At 27.8% G+C, this 17,500-nt stretch overlaps 1 protein-coding gene across 2 annotated transcripts in view; it reads right to left on the reverse strand.

Annotated features, from left to right (window-relative positions):
* Window positions 1–17,500, reverse strand: part of LOC145300413 (cytochrome P450 3A14-like) — a 90,927-nt gene that overhangs the window by 42,793 nt on the left and 30,634 nt on the right. For both annotated transcript variants that reach the window (XM_080144482.1, XM_080144481.1), the window contains exon 5: window positions 12,426–12,542. In XM_080144482.1, the coding sequence (XP_080000608.1) occupies window positions 12,426–12,542 (117 nt within the window). The remainder of the gene's footprint in view (window positions 1–12,425; window positions 12,543–17,500) is intronic.

A 17,500-nucleotide genomic window follows, 5' to 3' on the forward strand; every position in this document is an offset into this window, starting at 1 on the left:
GGGTGTTCGTTCGCGCCTGACCTCCATAGAATGGAAATATGTCACAAAGTTTAACAAGGTTTTTAATATAGATCTATAATATTGACTAAATTAAAAAAAAAAAAAAATATATATATATATATATATATTACAGTATTTACTAAATGTAAATAATAAATATTACATTATATACTAAATATAAATAATAAATAAATATTACAGTATTAACTAATTGTAAATAAATAAATATCAGAATATTAACTAAATATAAATAATAAATAAACATTACAGTATTAACTAAATGTAAATAAATAAATATCAGAATATTAACTAAATATAAATAATAAATAAACATTACAGTATTAACTTAATGTAAATAAATAAATATCAGAATATTAACTAAATATAAATAATAAATAAACATTACAGTATTAACTGAATGTAAATAAATAAATATCAGAATATTAACTAAATGTAAATAATAAATAAATATTACAGTATTAACTAAATATAGATAATAAATAAAATATTACAGTCTTAACTAAATGTAAATAATAAATGAATATTAGAGTACATACTAAATGTAAATAATAAATAAACATTACAGTATAAACTAAACTAAATAAGTAAACCATTACAGTATGTACTAAATGAGCGGTAGCTCTAGATATATCTAGGGCTTTTGGCGGGGTATGGCATGAGGGTCTTCTCAAGAAAATCAGATCATACGGTATCGCTGGAAGAATACATCACATAATTAAATCCTTCTTAGACAAGAGAAACATCCAGGTTATCCTTGGCGGTCGTACATCTAAACAATATGATATAAATGTGGGAGTGCCTCAGGGGTCTATCCTTTGACCTCTGTTATTCCTGATATTCATAAATGACCTCCCTCACAAAATTGTCTGTGAGATGGGTATATATGCTGACGACACCAGGCTTTATAACAGACACGACAGGAAAACAAATGAACACATATCTAAAGAAATGGCAGAAACACTAGAGGATGACCTCCGATCCATAGTGGAATGGGGACAAAAATGGATGGTCACATTCAATGCTGCCAAGACTAAACTTGTTTCCTTCAATAATTACAAGAAACCTTCCCTACCACCAATAGCAATGGCCAATGACCCTTTATCTGAAAGTACATCTTTTAAACTCCTCGGCCTAATGTTCACAAGAACATGAGTTGGAACAATTACATTGAGAACATTGCCAGAACCGCTGCGAGGAAGGTGGGTTCTATCTACCGTGCTAGAAGGATATTAACGCTCGAAAGTATCCTATACCTCTATAGGGCCACCATTCGCCCATGTATAGAGTATTGTTGTGATATTTGAGCTGGTGCATCTGTTACTAGTCTCTCGCTCCTAGACAAGGCTCAAAAGAGAGTCGCCAATCTGATAGGTCCTGAGCTGTCATCTAAACTTCAGCCTCTGTCCCATCGACAAAATTTTGAATCCCTCTGCTTGTTCTACAAGTACTTTAAAGGCGAATGTTCTGACGAACTGCAAGCACTTGTGCCCTCTCGACATAAATACCCCCCGACAAACCCGACAGCAGCTATATTCCCACCCCTTCACGGTAGAGATCCCTAGATGTAAGAGAGCGTTTTACTCCAGTAGTTTCTCCCTCAGAACCGCTAGACTTTGGAATTCCCTTTCGGGTCCCTGCTTCCCCAACTGTACAGACATGCAGAAGTTCAGGTGTAACGTGAACCGACATCTTGCTGCCCAACTCCCTACACAGTACTCCTTATGCTTATGTCCCTGATAGTAGCCCCTACAACAAAGTGGCAATGTGCCTTGTTTGGCGTGAAAATGCAATAAAAAAAAAATTAATGTAATTAATAAATAACTATTACAGTATAAACTAAATGTCAAAATGAAAAAAAAAAACAGTATCAACTAAGTGCAAATAATGAAAAAATATTACAGTATTAGCTAAATGTAACTAATAGTTAAATATTACAGTATTAACTAAATGTAAATAATAAATAAATATTACAGTATTAAGCAAATGTTAAAAATAAACAAATATTACAGTAGTAACTCAGTGTAAATAATAAAAAAATATACAGTATTTACAAAATGTTGATAATAAACAAATATAACAACATTAACTAAATCTTAATAATAAATAAATATATTTTGTGTACAGAAAGTTGTTATATGAGACAAGTCATTGGTACCGTCGGTTTACAGCCCGATAGTAAAGACTGTTTAAGATGTCCATATCAAACAGTATTCAGCCAATACTCGTCTCCGTCAAATGAATATTACAGTACTAACTAAATGTAAATAATAAATAAATATTGCAGTATTAACAAAACGTAACTAATAGATAAATATTACAGTATTAAATAGATGTAAATAATAAATAAATATTATAGTATTAACTACAGTAAACAATAAATAAATATAACAGTATTTACTAAATGTAAAAAAAAAAAAACATTACAGTATTTACTGACTGTAAATAATAAGAAATATTACAGTAGTAACTAAATGTAAATAATAAATGAATATTGCAGTATATACAAAATTAAATAAATAAATATTACAGTGGTAACTAAATGTAATTAATAAATAAATATTACAGTGGTAACTAAATGTAATTAATAAATAAATATTACAGTGGTAACTAAATGTAATTAATAAATAAATATTACAGTGGTAACTAAATGTAAATAATATATAAATAAATAAACTTAGTGTAAATAATAAATAATGATTACAGTTTTTACTAGATGTAAATGATAAACAAATATAACAGTATTAGGTAAATCTTTATAATGAATAAATATTACAGTATTATCTAAATAAAAAAAAATAATTATTACAGTATTTGATTAATCTTTATATTAAATATATATTACAATGTATACTAAATGTAAATAATAAACAAAATATTATACTATTAATTAAATGTAAAGCAATATATATTACAGTATTAACTTAATATAAATAATAAAAATATTACAGTATTAACTAAATGTAAATAATAAACTAATGTAACAGTATTAACTGATTCTTAATAAAAAACGGATATTACTGTATTTACTAAATCTAAATAATAAATAAATGTTAGACTACAAACTAAATCTTTATAATAAATAAATATTACAGTATTAACTAAATGAAAATAATAGCTAAATATTACAGTGGTAACTAAATGTAAATAATAAATAAATTTTACAGTCGTAACTAAATGTAAATATAAGATAAATATGACAGCGGTAAGAAAATGTAAATAATGAGTAATTTATTACAGTAATTACTAAATGTAAAATAATAAAAAAAATAACAGTAAATAAATATTACAGTATTACTAAATGTAAAAAATACATAAATATTACAGTGGTAACCAATGTAATTAATAAATAAATATTACAGTGGTAACTAAATGTAAATAATATATAAATATTACAGTGGTAACTAAATGTAATTAATAAATAAATATTACAGTTGCAACTAAATGTAAATAATAAATAAATATCACAGTGGTAACATAATGTAAATATAAAATAAATATTACAGTGGTAACAAAATGTAAATATAACATAAATATTACAGTGGTAACTAAATGTAAATATAAAATAAATATTACAGTGGTAACTAAATGTAAATAATATATAAATATTACAGTTGCAACTAATGTAAATAATAAATAAATATTACAGTGGTAACATAATGTAAATATAAAATAAATATTACAGTGGTAACTAAATGTAAATATAAAATAAATATTACAGTCGTAACTAAATGTAATTAATAAATAAATATTACAGTTGCAACTAAATGTAAATAATAAATAAATATTACAGTGGTAACATAATGTAAATAATAAATAAATATTACAGTGGTAAAATAATGTAAATATAAAATAAATATTACAGTGGTAACTAAATGTAAATAATAAATAAATATTACAGTGGTAACTAAATGTAAATAATAAATAAATATTACAGTTGTAACTAAATGTAAATAATAAATAAATATTACAGTTGCAACTAAATGTAAATAATAAATAAATATTACAGTGGTAACATAATGTAAATAATAAAAAAATATTACAGTGGTAACTAAATGTAAATATGAAATAAATATTACAGTGGTAACTAAATGTAAATAATAAATAAATATTACAGTGGTAACATAATGTAAATATAAAATAAATATTACAATGGTAACATAATGTAAATATAAAATAAATATTACAGTGGTATAAGCTAAATGTAAATAATAAATAAATATTACAGTGGTTACTAAATGTAAATATTAGATAAATATTACAGTGGTAACAAATGTAAATAATAAATAAATATTACAGTGGTAACTAAATGTAATATAATAATAAATATTACAGTGGTAACTAAATGTAATAATAAATAAATATTACAGTGTAACTAAATGTAAATAATATATAAATATATTACAGTGGTAAACTAATAATATAAATAAATATACAGTAAATAATGTAATATAAAATAAATATTACAGTGGTAACATAATGTAATATATAAAATAAATATTACAGTGGTAACTAAATGTAAATATATAAATAAATATTACAGTGGTAACTAAATGTAAATAATATAATAAATATTACAGTTGCAACTAAATGTAAATAATAAATAAATATTACAGTGGTAACATAATGTAAATATAAAATAAATATTACAGTGGTAATATGTAAATTATGAAATATAAATATTACAGGGGTAACTAAATGTAAATAATAAATAAATATTACAGTGGTAACATAATGTAAATATAAAATAAATATGACAATGGTAACATAATGTAAATATAAAATAAATATTACAGTGGTAACTAAATGTAAATAATAAATAAATATTACAGTGGTAACTAAATGTAAATAATAAATATAATATTACAGTGGAAACTAAATGTAAATAATAAATCAATATTACAGTGGTAAACATAATGTAATATAATGAATAAATATTACAGTGGTAACTAAATGTAAAATAATAAATAAATATTACAGTGGTAACGTAATGTAAATAATAAATAAATATTGCAGTGGTAACTAAATCAAAATAATAAATAAATATTACAGTAGTAACTAAATGTAAATAATATATAAATATTACAGTAGTAACTAAATGTAATTAATAAATAAATATTACATTTGCAACTAAATGTAAATAATAAATAAATATTACAGTGCAAACTAAAGGTAAATACTTAATAAATATTACAGTGGTTACTAAATTTCAATGATAAATAAATATTACAGTGGTAACTACATGTATATAATATATAAATATTACAGTGGTAACTAAATTTGAATAATAAATAAATATCACAGTTGTAACTTAATGTAAATAATAAATAAATATTACAGTGTTAACTTAATGTAAATAATAAATAAATATTACAGTGGTAACTAAATGTAAATAATGAATACATATTACAGTTGTAACTAAATGTAAATATAAAATAAATATTACAGTGGTAGCAAAATATAAAAAATAAATAAATATTACAGTGGTAACTAAATTTAAATAATAAATAAAATATTACAGTGGTAACTAAATGTAACTAATAAATAGATATTACAGTGTGGAGTAAATATAATTAATAAATAAATATTAAAGTGTTAACTAAATGTAATTAATTAATAAATATTACAGTGGTAACTAAATGTAAATAATAAATAAATATTACAGTGATAACTAAATGTAATTTCTAAATAAATATTACAGTGGTAACTAAATGTAAATAATAAATAAATATTACAGTGGAAACTAAATGTACATAATAAATAGATATTACAGTGGTAACTAAATGTAAATAATAAATAAGTATTACAGTGGTAACTAAATGTAAATAATAAATAAATATTACAGTGGTAACTAAATGTAATTCCTAAATAAATATTACAGTGGTAATTCAATGTAAATACTAAGTAATTATTAAAGTAATTACTTAATGTAAATAATAAATAAATATTACAGTGGAAACTAAATGTAAATAATAAATAAATATTACAGTTGCAACTAAATGTAAATAATAAATAAGTATTACAGTGGTAACTAAATGTAAATAATAAATAAATATTACAGTGGTAACTAAATGTAAATAATAAATAAATATTACAGTGGTAACTAAATGGTAATACTAAATAAATATTACAGTGTTAACATAATTTAAATATAAAACAAATATGACAGTGGTAACAAAATGTAATATAATAAATAAATATTACAGTGGTAACTAAATGTTAATAATAAATAAATATTACAGTGGTAACTAAAAGTAAATAATAAAATAAATATTACAGTGGAAACTAAAGGAAATAAATAAATAAATATTACAGTTGTAAATAAATTTTAATAATAAGTAATTATTACAGTAATTACTAAATGTACATTATAAATATTACAGTGGTTACTAAATGTAAATAATAAATAAATATTACAGTGGTAACTCAATTTTAATAATAAATAAATATTACAGTGGTAACTAAATGTAAATAATAAAAAAATATTACAGTGGTAACTAAATGTAAATAATAAATAAATATAACGGTGGTAACAAAATGTAAATAATGTAAATAATAAATAAATATTACAGTGGTAACTAAATGTAAATAATAAATAAATATTACAGTGGTAACTAAATGTAAATAATGAATAAATATTACAGTGGTAACTAAATGTAAATAATGTAAATAATGAATAAATATTACAGTGGTAACTAAATGTAAATAATAAATAAATATAACGGTGGTAACAAAATGTAAATAATGTAAATAATATATAAATATTACAGTGGTAACAAAATGAAAATAATAAATAAATATTACAGTGGGAACTAAATGTAAATAATGAATAAATATTACAGTGGTAACTAAATGTAAATAATAAATAAATATTACAGTGGTAACTAAATGTAAATAATAAATAAATATTACAGTGGAAAGTAAATGTAAATAATGAATAAATATTACAGTGGTAACAAAATGTAAATAATAAATAAATATTACAGTGGTAACTAAATGTAATTCCTAAATAAATATTACAGTGGTAATTAAATGTAAATACTAAGTAATTATTTAAGTAATTACTTAATGTAAATAATAAATAAATATTACAGTGGTAATTAAATGTAAATAATAAATAAATATTACGGTGGTTACTAAATATAAATAATCAATAAATATTACGGTGGTTACTAAATGTAAATAATAAATAAATATTACAGTGGTAACTAAATGTAAATAATAAATAAATATTACAGTGGTTACTAAATATAAATAATAAAGTAATATTACAGTGGTAACTAAATGTAAATAATAAATAAATATTACAGTGGTAACTAAATGTAAATAATAAATAAATATTACAGTTGTAACTAAATATAAATTATAAGTAATTATACCGTAATTACTAAATGTAAATAATAAATAAATATTACAGTGGTAATTGAATGTAAATAATTAATAAATATTCCAGTTGTAACTAAATGTAAATAATAAATAAATATTACAGTGGTAACTAAATGTAAATAATAAATAAATATTACAGTTGTAACTAAATGTAAATAATAAATAAATATTACAGTGGTAACTAAATGTAAATAATAAATAAATATTACAGTTGTAACTAAATATAAATAATAAATAAATATTACAATGGTAACTAAATGGTAATAATAAATAAATATTACAGTGGCAACTAAATCTAAATAATAAATAAATATTACAGTGGTAACTAAATGTAAATAATAAGTAAATATTACAGTGGTTACTAAATATAAATAATAAAGTAATATTACAGTGGTAACTAAATATAAATAATAAGTAAATATTACAGTGGTTACTAAATATAAATAATAAAGTAATATTACACTGGTAACTAAATATAAATAATAAATAAATATTACAGTGGTAACTAAATGTAAATAATAAATAAATATTACAGTTGTAACTAAATGTAAATAATAAGTAATTATTACAGTAATTACTAAATGTAAATAATAAATAAATATTGCAGTGGTAATTAAATGTAAATAATAAATAATTATTCCAGTTGTAACTAAATGTAAATAATAAATAAATATTACAGTGGTAACTAAATGTAAATAATAAGTAAATATTACAGTGGTTACTAAATATAAATAATAAAGTAATATTACACTGGTAACTAAATATAAATAATAAATAAATATTACAGTGGTAACTAAATGTAAATAATAAATAAATATTACAGTTGTAACTAAATGTAAATAATAAGTAATTATTACAGTAATTACTAAATGTAAATAATAAATAAATATTGCAGTGGTAATTAAATGTAAATAATAAATAAATATTCCAGTTGTAACTAAATGTAAATAATAAATAAATATTACAGTGGTAACTAAATGTAAATAATAAGTAAATATTACAGTGGTTACTAAATATAAATAATAAAGTAATATTACAGTGGTAACTAAATGTAAATAATAAATAAATATTACAGTGGTAACTAAATGTAAATAATAAATAAATATTACAGTTGTAACTAAATATAAATTATAAGTAATTATACCGTAATTACTAAATGTAAATAATAAATAAATATTACAGTGGTAATTGAATGTAAATAATTAATAAATATTCCAGTTGTAACTAAATGTAAATAATAAATAAATATTACAGTGGTAACTAAATGTAAATAATAAATAAATATTACAGTTGTAACTAAATGTAAATAATAAATAAATATTACAGTGGTAACTAAATGTAAATAATAAATAAATATTACAGTTGTAACTAAATATAAATAATAAATAAATATTACAATGGTAACTAAATGGTAATAATAAATAAATATTACAGTGGCAACTAAATCTAAATAATAAATAAATATTACAGTGGTAACTAAATGTAAATAATAAGTAAATATTACAGTGGTTACTAAATATAAATAATAAAGTAATATTACAGTGGTAACTAAATATAAATAATAAGTAAATATTACAGTGGTTACTAAATATAAATAATAAAGTAATATTACACTGGTAACTAAATATAAATAATAAATAAATATTACAGTGGTAACTAAATGTAAATAATAAATAAATATTACAGTTGTAACTAAATGTAAATAATAAGTAATTATTACAGTAATTACTAAATATAAATAATAAATAAATATTGCAGTGGTAATTAAATGTAAATAATAAATAATTATTCCAGTTGTAACTAAATGTAAATAATAAATAAATATTACAGTGGTAACTAAATGTAAATAATAAGTAAATATTACAGTGGTTACTAAATATAAATAATAAAGTAATATTACACTGGTAACTAAATATAAATAATAAATAAATATTACAGTGGTAACTAAATGTAAATAATAAATAAATATTACAGTTGTAACTAAATGTAAATAATAAGTAATTATTACAGTAATTACTAAATGTAAATAATAAATAAATATTGCAGTGGTAATTAAATGTAAATAATAAATAAATATTCCAGTTGTAACTAAATGTAAATAATAAATAAATATTACAGTGGTAACTAAATGTAAATAATAAGTAGTTATTACACTAATTACTAAGTGTAAATAATTAATAAATATTACAGTGGTAACTAAATGTAAATAATTAATAAATATTCCAGTTGTAACTAAATGTAAATAATAAATAAATATTACAGGTGTAACACAATGTAAATATAAAATAAATATTACAGTGGTAACTAAATGTAAATAATAAATAAATATTACAGTGGTAAGTAAATGTAAATTATAAGTAGTTATTACACTAATTACTAAGTGTAGATAATTAATAAATATTACAGTGGTAACTAAATGTAAATAATTAATAAATATGACAGTGGTAACTAAATGTAAATAATAAATAAATATTACAGTGGTAACTAAGTGTAAATAATTAATAAATATTACAGTGGTAACTAAATATAAATAATTAATAAATATTACAGTGGTAACTAAATGTAAATAATTAATAAATATTACAGTGGTAACTAAGTGTATATAATTAATAGATATTACAGTGGTAACTAAATGTAAATAATTAATAAATATTACAGTGGTAACTAGGGAGCTCATCAGAGATGCCCCATGGCAAAATATCTTTACTCTTCCAGCGGCACAGTGTGCAAATGAGACAACTGAATGGTTCAAAACTGCTATTGAAGCACATTTTCCCGCACGGAAATACTATAGCAAGCCCCACTCTCCCCAATGGTTTACTTCTGCTTGTGCAACTGCCATTTGTCAAAGGCAGCATGCGTTCCGCAGATTCAACCGACATAAGTCCAGCTCAAATAAACAGAAGTTTATAGAAGCTAGAAATAATTGTAAGAGAGTGATAGACACAGCTAAGACAGATTACTCTGAAACCACCAGAAAGCGCATCGAAGCACAGAAATTAGGAACCCGGGATTTTTGGAAAATCTACAACAGCGTAGTTAATAATGGACAGTCAATTATTCCCCCACTAACAAACAATCATGAGGTTGCTTGCACGGCAACTGACAAGGCTAATCTGCTTGCCAGTCGGTTTGCCTCAAACTCCACACTGAACTCGGTACACCACTCACTCCCTGATTTTCCTCTGCGAACAGACGCCACACTTGACGATTTGAAAATCACCCCTTCTCAGGTACATGCTATTATAAAAAACCTAGACACCTCAAAAGCATGTGGACCAGATCTCATCCCGGCTGTGCTATTAAAAAAATGCTCTGCCGAGGTTGCTCCAGTTCTGTCCAAACTTTACAATAAATGCCTTAACGAATCTTGTTTTCCCGACTGCTGGAAAACCGCCTCTGTGGTACCAGTCTTCAAGAATTCTGGTGAAAGAACTGACCCACTAAATTATCGCCCCATTAGCCTCCTCCCGCATTTCGCCAAAATATTTGAGTCCTTAGTTAATCAAGCCCTAGTCCAGCACCTAACAGCTGCTAAACTCCTGACTGACAAACAATATGGATTCAGGCAAGCCCGTTCAACAGCAGATATCTTAACTGTAGATTCTGAACGTATATACCGTTCATTGGATAAAACAGGGGAGGGTAGAGCGGTAGCCCTTGATATATCTAAGGCTTTTGACAGGGTATGGCACGATGGTCTTCTAAGGAAAATTAGATCATATGGAATCACTGGAAGAATTCATAATGTAATTAAATCCTTCTTAAGTAATAGAAAAATCAAAGTTGTCCTCGACTGTCGTACATCCAAACAATATGACATAAATGCGGGAGTACCTCAGGGGTCTATCCTTGGACCTCTATTATTCCTGATATTCATAAACGACCTCCCTGATAATATTGTTTCGGAGATGGGTATATTTTCCGATGAAACCACTCTCTATAACAGATATGAGGGGAAAACAAATGAACACATATCCAAGGCAATGGCAGAAACACTAGAGGACGACCTCCAATCCGTAGTGGAATGGGAACAAAAATGGTTGGTCACATTCAATGCTGCTAAGACTAAGCTTGTTTCCTTCAATAACTACAAGAAACCTTCTCTACCACCAATAGCAATGGCCAAGAACACATTGCCTGAAAGTACTTCTTTTAAACTCCTCGGCCTAACGTTTGCAGGGAATATGAACTGGAATAGATACATTGAGAGCATTGCCAAGGCTGCTGCAAGGAAGGTTGGCTCCCTCTACCGTGCTAGAAAACTACTTACGCCTGCCAGTATCCTATACCTCTATAAGGCAACCATTCACCCATGTATGGAGTACTGTTGTCACATCTGGGCTGGTGCATCTGCTGCTTGTCTCTCGCTCCTGGACAGGGTTCAAAAAAGAGTCGCCAACCTGATAGGTCCTGAACTGTCATCTAGGCTTCAACCTCTGTCCCATCGACGAGATGTTGCATCCCTCTGCCTGTTTTACAAATACTTTAATGATGAATGCTCTGACGAACTGCAAACACTTGTACCTCCCCGACGTAACTACCCCCGACAAACCCGACAAGCTACTAAGTCTCATCCCTTTACAGTAGAGATCCCTAGGTGCAAGAAAGCCTTTTACTCCAATAGTTTCTTCCCCAGAACTGCGGGTCTTTGGAACTCCCTTCCGGGATTCTGCTTTCCCAACTGCAATGATATGCAGAAGTTCAAGTATAATGTTAACAAACATCTTTCTACTCTTCTCCCCTCATAATGACCCCACTAATTAATTCCCTAATAGTAGCCCCCTGCTTCAAAGTGGCACTGTACCTTGTTTGGGGTGAAAATTGAATAAAAAAAAATAAATAAATAATAATAATAATAAATAAATATTACAGTGGTAACTAAGTGTAAATAATTAATAAATATTACAGTGGTAACTAAATGTAAATAATTAATTATAATTGATTTCACTTATTATATTTTCCGTATGGCATTTCCTTAAAGAGAATATTTTTTAAACGGAAATTTTTGTCATACGAACGTCACGCATTTTTTTAGAACTGTAGGATGGTGCTAAGACGGTTCGTAGATATTTCCAGTGATCATCTTTGGCTGAGTTTATCATGTTTGCACTGTAGTCTTCTACCGGAAAGAGTACCTGAAAATATAAAAAATATTTAGGAAAAGAAAAGAGAAGTTATAAATTAAATTTTCATAAATTAAATTTAATTAAATTCTTTTAAAATTGGTACAAGCCTGATTTTGTACCATCTGTAGTGTCCAGTGACAGACAAAAGAATAAAGAGAAGAAAAAAATGGCTGCTACTTGTCTTTATATGATTGGGGTCTTTTCACCTGATATGCAAATGAAATTGTTGCGATTTCAATAAAAAGTCTGATTTTTCAGAAACTAGAGTCAGTTTTGGATTTGGACGTTTGTGTAGAAAGTTTTAACAACAGTGTGCTTAATTTGGAATAACAAGTTTTCATTGCAGTTTATCGAATTTAATCCTTGAAATTGTAAGTTGACAGTGCAGCACAGTAAACAATCCATTTGGAGAACTGTAAGATAGTTAACACTTGCTTATTTATCCACACTTGCATATCATTAAAAAAATATGATATACAGGGTAGAACGGTAAAATTGTCACCTTAGAAAAGACGACATGATTCCATTTCCATTTGACGAAAACCGGTTCTTTTTTTTTGTTGTTGTTGCAGGCCATTTACTAGTTTGCTAGTTGTGTACAAATCCCAAGAGCCTTCAATCATGTCTGAAACAATAAACAGAGAGACCCACTGGAAAGTGAGAAAACTTAAAGAAACAGCTCGCATGCTCGGACATAACAACCTACTGAGTAACAAATTACCACGTGACTAGGAAAAAATGTATATATAAGTAAATTATAAAACAATTTCTACATTTATTTCTACAATATGCCTGAGGATGATAGAAGTACTTCTGTCGAAAGCGCTCGCGATTATGGATCCAACATATACAATTTCGAGAAGAACACAAAAAGGACTATTCGGAGATTAGAGAAGATAAAAAGGAAAATTGTAAAACAGAATAATTCCGTGCTATTCAATTATATTTGTCTTTTAACACTTGATAATCGCACAAACATGCATAATTATATCAACTTCTATACATGATGCAATTCTGCAAAAAAAAAAACCTAATAATTAAATACTAGAACCCTTAAAAAGTTACTATGGTGAGCTCTAACAAAATGTTTGAGAATCATTCACATTTTGCCACGCATTGCTAACTCTTTCCTTGCACAGACGGAAATACCATAGAATCTAAACAAACACATATTGCCCTTTCTTAGCACGAATGGAGCACTCTCAAATTGCACATACAGAATTGATTTGGGAATGCAAAAAATACCGACACGCCACTACCCCAAAAACAATCATAAAAATATTCTTTTACGGGTGCCAATATTTAATTTTCTATTTTTGAGCGATTATCGAACTTTTAATGATGCGATATTTGTTTTAGTTTTTTTTATTTTTTTTTTAGCATTTTCTATTTCTGTTGATGATTTGATTTAATTTTATATTTTGACCGATTATCTAGGCTTCAAATCTGTGATTACTATATCAACACTTTCTTTTACAACTGAATAAATGCTTACTAATAAGTTAAAACACCAAAATGTTAAAATGTTATGCAGGTATGTTCAAAGTAAATTTTAGTGGCTACGGAAACACTTATATATTTTTTTTGGGGGGAGGGGGTACGACTTTTACTTTCTGTGAAGTATTTTATTTAATTTTCTTTTTCTGTCCGATTATCGAGGTGAAAGCACAGAATAATCACAGCACATAATCAAAACCGCATGTTAAGGATCGGTTTGTAGATACTAAGGTTGTTATTTCGGCACAGCATATTCATTTTGGCCACCAGCGCCAGTGCATGCTTCCACCGGGCAACGCCGGTACACGGCTCCTGTTAGTAATGAAAATGAAAAGAAAGAAACTGCCAAATTGTAAGCCACAATGTGAAAATCAAAGAGACAGATAAATGAAACAACTATGCAGAACTTGCTAGAAAACCAAAAGGAATATGGAACCTAAAGAAAAGCAACATAATATCATTAATTGTAGCATTAGTAACAGTATCAATAATTGTAACATTAGTAACAGTCCCAAAGAACTTGGGGAAAAATCGGAATCAAGAGGGAGAATAAGATTATGTAATAAATGGTAATGCCGAAAATAGCTAAAATCTTAAGGTAAACCCTTGAATATAGAAACTAACCTACATGAGCGACAAACGCTAATCAGCCATATAGAAACTATAATAGAAGTAAAAAAGAAAAAGAAAAAAAGAAAAATGAATTCGTAAAATTATAAGTTGATTACCTCCCCCTACCTACTAAAATATAGTGACGACATCGACTGGCATCACATCAAATAGTCGAGAAGGATCAAGGAGGATTGAAAGATCGATGAAAGAAAGCACTAACCAGACTTTCGCCGGACAGATGCAAAGGAGACTGGAGCTTTGAGGAGGCTTATTGCCACCCAAATTCTAATAAAAATCAATGTTCATTGCCAGCAAGAAATCAATGACAAACAACCGTTGCGATAATGAAAAATTATTTGCAAATGTTATGGAAAGAGGTGAAGAGTACTGGAAATCTGGAAAGATTTGTTTTCACCGAGACTCCACGGACCAACACTGGTTATTATAGTGAGTAATCTTTGATTGTGACATGTGTGAGAACTCCTAGTGAAGAAGAAGAAGAAGAAGAAGAAGAAGAAGAAGAAGAAGAAGAAGAAGAAGAAGAAGAAGAAGAAGAAGAATAATAATAATAATAATAATAATAATAATAATGATAATGATAATGATAATGATAATGATAATAATAATAATAATAATAATAATAATAATAATATGGATTTAGACAAGCCCGTTCCACAGCAGACATCCTCACTGTGATCTCTGAACGTATATACCATTCACTGGACAAAGCGGGGGAGGGCAGAGCGGTAGCTCTAGATATATCTAAGGCTTTTGACAGGGTATGGCATGAGGGTCTCCTCAGTAAAATCAGATCATACGGTATCACTGGTAGAATACTTAACATAATTAAATCCTTCTTAGATAAGAGAAAAATCCAGGTTGTCCTCGACGGTCGTACATCTAAACAATATGATATAAATGCGGGGTGCCCCAGGGTTCTATCCTTGGACCTCTATTGTTCCTGATATTCATAAATGACCTCCCCGACAACATTGCCTCTGAGATGGGTATGTATGCTGATGACACTACACTCTATGGCAGACACGACAGGAAGACGAATGAACACATTTCTAAAGAAATGGCAGAAACACTAGAGGAAGACCTCCAATCTGTAGTGGAATGGGGACAAAAGTGGTTGGTCGCGTTCAATGCTGCCAAGACTAAACTAGTTTCATTCAATAATTACAAGAAACCCTCCCTACCACCCATAGCAATGGCCAACGACTCTTTATCTGAGAGTCCATCTTTCAAACTCCTTGGCCTAACGTTCACAGGAAACATGAGTTGGAACAATTGCATTGAAGGCATTGCCAGGGCCGCTGCAAGAAAGGTAGGCTCTCTCTACCGTGCTAGAAAACTACTAACACCCGAAAGTATCCTGTACCTCTATAAGGCCACCATTCGCCCATGTATGGAGTATTGCTGCCACATCTGGGCTGGTGCATCTGCTACTAGTCTCTCGCTCCTTGACAAGGTTCAAAAGAGAGTCGCAAACCTGATAGGCCCTGAACTGGCATCTAAGCTTCAGCCTCTGTCCCATCGACGAAATGTTGCATCTCTCTGCCTTTTCTACAAGTATTTTAGTGGTGAATGCTCTGACGAACTGCAATCACTTGTGCCCCCACGACGTGAGCACCCTCAACAAACCCGACAGGCTGCTAAATCCCACCCCCACACTGTAGAGATCCCTAGATGTAAAAGATCTTTTTACTCCAATAGTTTCTTCCCCAGAACCGCAAGACTCTGGAATTCCATTCCAGGTCCCTGCTTCCCCAACAGTACTGACGTGCAGAAGTTCAAGTGTAACGTGAACCGACACCTTGCTGCTCAAATCCCTACATAGTACCCCAGTAGTTGCTGCCCCTGATAGTAGCCCCCTACACCAAAGTCGCAATTTGCCTTGTTTGGGGTGAAAATGTAATAAAAAAAAAAATAAATAAAAAAATAATAATAATAAATCATGGGATAATCGTGGACTCATCCTCGAGGAACAGAAAGAATGCCAAAAAGGAAAAAGAGGAACACATGATCTGCTATATATAGATCAAAATATCCTAAAGGAGGTAAAAAGAAGGAGAAAGAATTTAGCCATGGCATGGATCGACTACAAAAAAGCGTACAACAGGATCCCCTAAGCATGGATAATAGAATGCTTAAAAATGTATAAAATACCAAGAGGTATCATCAACATAATAAAAAAATGCAATGAAAACATGTAGACTGGAATTGACAGCTGATGGGCAACACATAGCAGAAATTAACATATAAAGAGGCATCTTCCAAGGGGACTCACTATCACCATTACTGTTCATCATAGCCATGATGCCCTTGAATAGTATTCTGAGAAGGTGACAAGCCGGATACAAGTTCCCCAATACAGAGGAAAAAATGAACCAGCTGATGTACATGGACGATTTGAAACTTTTTGCAAGGACCGAAAAGGAGCTAGAGACACTAATTAGCACTACCAGGATCTTCAGCCAAGATATCCGAATGGAATTTGGAAGGGAAAAGTGCGTACTACTAGTTATGAGAAAGGGAAAACTGGAAACGACAGAAGCCATGGAACTACCCAACCAAATGGAGATTAGGGCACTAGGGGAACAAGACGACTATAAATATTTAGGAGTTCTGGAAGCAGACACCATCAAAGCAACAGAAATGAAAGAGAGAATTGGAAAGGAATACCTCAGAACAAGAAAACTTCTGGAAACGAAATTATATAGCAGAAACCTAATAAAAGGTATAACTACATGGGCAGTATCACTAGTAAGATACTCTGGACCGTTTATAAGATGGACAAAAGAAGAACTGAGACAGCTCGACTAGAAGACCAGGAAACTCATGACCATGCATAA

The sequence above is a fragment of the Euprymna scolopes genome, chromosome 2 (assembly GCF_053919585.1).
Source record: "Euprymna scolopes isolate OS-2025 chromosome 2, ASM5391958v1, whole genome shotgun sequence".
Taxonomy (NCBI): Eukaryota; Metazoa; Mollusca; class Cephalopoda; order Sepiida; family Sepiolidae; genus Euprymna; species Euprymna scolopes.